General features: G+C 38.8%; 1 protein-coding gene across 1 annotated transcript in view; it reads left to right on the plus strand.

The window, feature by feature from the left end:
- The window catches only part of LOC103208786 (TIR domain-containing adapter molecule 2), a 101,528-nt gene extending 98,593 nt beyond the window's left edge, over positions 1 to 2,935 (plus strand). The window contains exon 4 of the mRNA XM_007954520.2: positions 2,305 to 2,935. Within this exon, the coding sequence (XP_007952711.2) occupies positions 2,305 to 2,935 (631 nt within the window). The remainder of the gene's footprint in view (positions 1 to 2,304) is intronic.
- The last annotated feature ends 3,602 nt before the right edge of the window (positions 2,936 to 6,537 follow it).

Genomic DNA, 6,537 nt, shown 5'->3' on the forward strand with positions numbered 1-6,537 from the left:
GTGGGTGCTTTGGGAGGAACGGTTGGTGAAAGGGCTGGAGGGAGGCAGCATGTCTGGCCTTGCAGTAATAGGCCTTGGGTTACTGCTGGTAATCCTGCCTTCCCCTTGTAGGGTTAGAGGAGGTCAGAACATGTGGCCTCCTTGCCGTTTTTGCAATTTGTTTTGATATATCTGAGTTGTGAATAAGGGAGCACAATAGCCACGCTTACTCATTGTTGTTGTTATGTGCTGTCAAGTCGGCCCTGACTCATAGTGACCCCTCCTTAGGTTTCCAAGGTGGTATCACTATGGAAGTAGATTGCCCAACCTTCCTTCTTAGGAATGGCTGGTGGGTTTGAGCTCCTTCCATAAGGTTACAGACAATGAAAATTGTATAGAGTGCAATTATGCTCTGACACACATGAGGTCACCCTAAGTTGGAATCAACTCAATGGCAACAGAGGGGTTTTTTTCCCCCTTTTTTGGGGGGGATGGGAGGTGGAGTGGTAACAAGATACATTATTGGTGACATTGCCAACATTCTCTGAGGGGTGATTAAATTAGGCTTTCATGAATACTTTTCTTCATAGCTTATCTAAAACTTCTACTCTGAATTTGAGAAATTTGAAATAAAAGAATGAGTAAGTATAGGCTATAATCATCCTCTCTTGATTTCACTGGAGAAAAATCACAAGTATTGGTTAATTTTCCCTAGATAAATAAAGTATGTTTTCTTCAGTATTTTCAGGATTAGCTGGAAAAAGATACTCTTTACTTTTCATGCTACTTATTCACAACAACACTGTCTGACCCCAAATAAAAACCTCTGAACCAGTTACTCCTGCACATGTCCTGCATATGACAGTAGAGCTGCCATCAGCCATCTTGGAGATATTTGTATTCTGTTTTGTATTTGCATTGATACAAAAATAAATTATGCATGTTCAGTTTCTGTAGATTTCACCTTTCTAGCCTACACAACCATTTGGTAATGGAGAAGTTGGCTTTGACTTCCTATGGAAAAAAATATTATGGTACATTTTCACTAAAATACCAACAAAACTTTATTTTAATCTGGGGGTTTATAGTGTTAAAATAATATTTTAAATTTCCAAATGTCTCCTATTATAGTAAACTGGACCCTCTGTTTAACTTACCCTTGACTGCGTATGGTAGCCCTTGTAATGCTCACAAAGAACAAGTTAATTTCATTTTCCAATGATCTAGTTAGATTTTTTTCTTGAGACTTCTGTATTATGTGTTTGAACTTTTCAGGTTGAATGAAAGTTTCCTTTTTTTTTTTTTTTAATTGTGATTTGGGTGAAAGTTTACAGAGCAAATTCATTTTCCATACAATAGTTTATACACATTTTGTTCCATAACATTGATTGCAATCCCCATAATGTAATAGCACTGTTCCCACTTCCTCCCTGTGGTTACCTTTTCCCTGTGTCCTTTTTTTTATGCATTCCTGCCCTCTGAACTATCTCCCTGTGTAAATACTGCCCTTCTGATTTCCCATGATTGATTATTCTAAGGAGTATACCTGTTTGGTATAAACATTCACATTATATGCCTTTCTGTTGTTTGGCTGGAAGCCACGGGAGTGAGTTCAATTCCAGGTCTGAAGGGTAACTAGGGGCCATAGTCACCAGTGCCTGTCAGACCAGTAAGCCTGGTGTTTATGATTTTGAGTTTTGTTCCACATTTCTCTCCCACTCTATCCAGGGTCTCTTGCTCTGATCCCTTTCCGAGTAGTTGACAGTGGTAGCCAGGTACCATCTAGTGCTTCTTGTCTCATGGTCATGTAGGCTGAGGTTCACATGGTCCACTAATCCCTTGGACTAATTGTTTTTCCATTAGTCTTTGGTTTTCTTCAGTCTTCTTTGCTCTGGACGAGTTGCTTTATCTAGATGGCTGGTTGCAAGCTTTTAAGACCCCAGTTGCTATTCACTAAAGTAGGAGGTAATGTTTTTGTGTAGTATGTTATGCCAATTGAGCTTGATGTCCCCCACAACCATAAGTTTTCATTTTTACTGTTTTTTAACTTTTATTATGTGAAATATATGTAATAGAACATTCCAACTGTTTTTACATGTATAATTCAGTGACTGAGTACATACACCATGTTGTGCAACAATCACCATTCATTTTTAATGTTTTGATTAAATTACCAATATTCATCTGCTTTATTTCTCTTTTTTTAGAATGAAAAGAAATGCTGAGAACTAAATAAAGCTCTCCTCTTCTGACTTGGATATTTATAATGGGTATTGGGAAGTCTAAAATTGATCCCTGCCCTCTTTCTGTCCCTTGGGGTAAAAGCCACAGTGTGGATACAAGTCCAAGACATCATGAGTCATATTCCAAGAAATCAGAAGAAATATCCCTATGTGATCAGACTGAGCATAGCAGTACAACACAGGAGCCAACAGGAGAGCAGGAGGGAGCTGAGAGTGTGGAAGAGATACCTGAGGAGGAAGCAGAAGAAGAGATATTCTTCAAATTTGTGATACTACATGCAGAAAGTGACATAAATGAAGCCCTCAGAGTCCAGGATCTGCTACAAGATGACTTTGATATCAAACCTGGAATAATCTTTGCTGAGATGCCATGTGGCAGACAGCATTTACAGAATTTAGATGATGCTGTAAATGGGTCTGCATGGACAATCTTATTATTGACTGAAAACTTTTTAAGAGATACCTGGTGTAAGTTCCAGTTCTATTCATCCCTAATGAACTCTGTCAACAGGCAGCACAAATACAACTCTGTTATACCCATGCGGCCCCTGAACAATCCCCTTCCTCGAGAAAGGACTCCTTTTGCTCTGCGAACCATCAACGCCCTAGAAGAAGGAAGTCGTGGCTTTCATACCCAAGTGGAAAGAATCTTCCAGGAGTCTGTGTATAAGACACAAAAAATTATTTGGAGAGAGACAAGAAATATAGCATAAAGTCAATTTATTGACTGAGACAAAACACAAAACACACGACTGGCTCTTGTGAAATAAATGACTTGTCTTCACTTTGGAAAGTGAGTTCTAGGAAATTTTGAAATAAAAGGGAATGTTAGTCTTACAGAAATCAATGGCACAAAGGAAAGAAATGTCTGCAGGACACCCTATGGAAATGTAATACTTTTAAAATTGTATTTTTTATTTGTGGTGAAAATATGTACAAAAAAACATACACTTATTCAAAATCTCTACGTGTGCAGACTTGGCTTCACTAGGGTTGGTGTCATCCAGTGCAGTAAGTAACTCATGAAGTTATTCCCCCATGGGCTTCCTCCTGAACCAGCTCATTCAAAATCCTTAGTAATATTTATTATCAATTTTAATTATGGAAAAATATGTGTTAAATATAGTTATAAATTACTTAAATGTAATATTTCTTAGATTATATGAATACTAACAACAAAATTATTTTGTTAAATCATTCCAAATTGAATTACATTATTAATAACTGAGTGAAAGCCTTTTTTTTACTTTTCTCCTCCTTTTCCTTTAACTTCTACTTCATTTTCAAAAAATTATTGATACATATTCACAAATGCTACTCACCACAATATGGTAGCTACAATGCCAAAAAATTTGACAAAATCACTGACTATAAAAACACTGGAAGCAATGAAAACAACAGCACGTGCTTGTAGCACATGCAGAAGAAACCATGTGATGTGAAGCATCATTGTAATTGGGTAATAATGCAGCTCTGACCAGAGCATGTCAGAAGGTTCAAAAAGTAAATTAGCATAGAGTTTCAGCCTCGTAGGTATATTAATACATGTAAACTGGGCTTACAAATATATTTTTGTTGTTACAAATAACTACAGGGATGTTTTTATTTTAAAAATAATAAATTTCTGCTGAAATACTGCAAAAAAATTTTATAGACAGTCATTTTGGTGTCATTTCCTCTGACAGTGTTACCCAGTGCAGTCTTCACACCCCACACTTCCCTAGTAATGCCACTGTACAGATCAGTGCTGTTGGTTACATTCTTTGCATTGTGTCACCATTCTCACTATACCCCTACTCATATTGTTTCACTATCATTAACTTTTACTCTCGTTGACCTTTAAAGTTCTCATCGGTGCTTTAGAGTTGCTGTTGTTCGTTTGATCTCACATAGATAATTCTTTAAAAGAGTGCAGTGTTTAAGGCTGGCATTCTTTATTAATTATGGTAAACTGTTACTTTGTTTACAGATGGCTTCATGGGATATTTTTGGTTCAAGGTTTAAAGAGTATTCAGGACAATGAATAGGTTCAGAGGTTTCCTCAGTCTCAATAAGTGCAGTCAGTCTGATTTCCATAAAAATTTGATGTTCTGTTACACATTTTTCCTTTTTTGATCAGGATCCATATATGGAATCCTTGATCAAAACATTCAGTAATGATAGCCAAGCACCAACCATTTCTTCTGGTCTCATGGAAGGAGAGGTAGGAGTAGTTCATGAAGGTAATTAGACCTGCAGTCCATTTCTTTCTCCAATTCCTGGATCTCCTTATTCTATGCTTAAGGTGAATAGAGACCAATTATTGTATCTTGGGTGCTTTCTGACAAGCTTTTGAGACTCCAGGCACTATGGAAATGTAGTACTTTTTTATAATGAACTCAATATTGTCAGAGTTTCAAGAACTTAATTGTTTTCCTAGTTTGCGGATATGACAGAGAATATTCTCAATTGATACTTCTTGTATTGAACCTTGTACAAAAACATATGTGATAGAATTTTATTCTACAAAAGGACACAAAAGGAAATGGCCCCAAGAGTTCTGACCACCTTCTCTCTTGAGGCACTGTTTATAGGTGTTATAATAAAAAATTCCCATTATTGTCACCAAGAAATAATGGATTGTAGGAAAAGAATCATTAGAATGTTTCATGCTGATGAATGTGAAATAAAAAGTAGGTGTAAGCATGGTGGAGCTTTTTAAAAGAATCTAGTCAAAAGCATTTTCCCTTTCTGTGGAATTTGTACATTTGGAGGCAATGCCCACTATTGTTTAGCAGCCCATTTGATACCGTGTTGGTTAGAGACTTCATGTTGAGATGTCTCTTGGAGCCTGGAGCTCTCCAACTTAGCCGTTGTTTGTAACCAGGGCTTTATTTGCAGAGCTTCTGAAAGATGTATGATTGTGTATGATTGACCAGATGTTCTCCTTCAAAATCAATAAACTCTCTATGGCAGTGTTTAAAAAGTATCTCTCACATACAATGCTCTATCCAGGAAATATTTCTCATCTGGATACTCAGGGTAGCTGAGTGTGTATGCATGTTTTGTAGATTATTTTTAAAAGACTTTGGATAGATGTTGTTGTTGTTGTTGTTATATGCCGTCGAGTCGGCCCCGACTCCTAGCGACCCCTCCTTGGGTTTCTGAGGCAGTATCACTACGGAAGTAGGATTGCCCAACCTTCCTTCCGAGGAGTGGCTGGTGGGTTTGAACCGCCAGCCTTCTGGTTAGCAGTCAAGTGCTTTAGCCACTATGCTACCAGAGCTCCCTGGATAGATGTAGGAGATGTATTTTATCACCTTTTCTAGTGCCCTAGACTCATTAGAAGCTAGATAAACCCCAAACAGAACTACTCCTTTCCCTCCCAGCCCTTCTGTTCATCTGATAATGAGGGAGCAACATCAAGTACAGATTGGGGATGGGGTGGAGTGTGAGTTACATTATGTTGTCATTGGAATGACATCCAATGGGGATTCAGAAGACCTGGTTCTAGTCCAATCTCTGCCATGGAGGATGAGTGTGACTGTGGGCAAGCTACTTCCCTTCCTTTATATGTGAAATGAAAAGGTTGGATTGATGGATCCCTAAGGGCCTTTGTCCTCATGCAGAATGTGAAAAATTAGGAATCAGAAAAGGGAACAAGTGGAAAAGATGGAATTTTATACTTAGAAATGTAGTATAATAGTTGCAGGAGGCTGTACTGCAGTAAATTACTTAATATAGCCCTTCTAGTGGAGCTCTAGTAGCATAGTGCCTAAGGCATGTGACTGCTAACCAGAAGGCTGTTGGTTCAAACCCACCAGCCACTCCTTGGAAGCAAGGTTGGGCAATCTACTTCCATAGTGATACCTCCTTGAAACCCAAGGAGGGGTTGCTACGATGTGGGTTTGATTCAACAACAGTGAGTAGTGGCTCCCACCAGATGACTGTGCAAATGTGAGGTGCTTGCAGCCCACCAAGGGGACTGGATAGCTTGCTAATAATGTAAATAAGGTGCATGGCACCCTTGTGGAAGTGGGGTCATGCAAATAATGTGTATGGAACCCTCACGTGGGGAATGGTCAGTTTTGCCTATCACTAGGCTTAAAATGAACCATCCCAGAAGCAGAAGGGGAGATCTCACTACTATCAAGAAAGAAAACCCAGGAGTGGAGCATGTCCTTTAAACCTCAGATCCCTGTGCTGAACTTCCTCTGGAAACAGAGAGCTGTGACACCAGTGATGGTGAGAAGGAGCAGCAGAGAAATGGCAGCAGAGGCAGCAGAACCAAGAGACTGGCACGAGACAGAGTGATGGGCTTCCTGCCACATGTATA

The sequence above is a fragment of the Orycteropus afer genome, unplaced genomic scaffold (assembly GCF_000298275.1).
Source record: "Orycteropus afer afer isolate SDZICR_OR568_19922 unplaced genomic scaffold, OryAfe1.0 scaffold00464, whole genome shotgun sequence".
Classification (NCBI taxonomy): Eukaryota; Metazoa; Chordata; class Mammalia; order Tubulidentata; family Orycteropodidae; genus Orycteropus; species Orycteropus afer.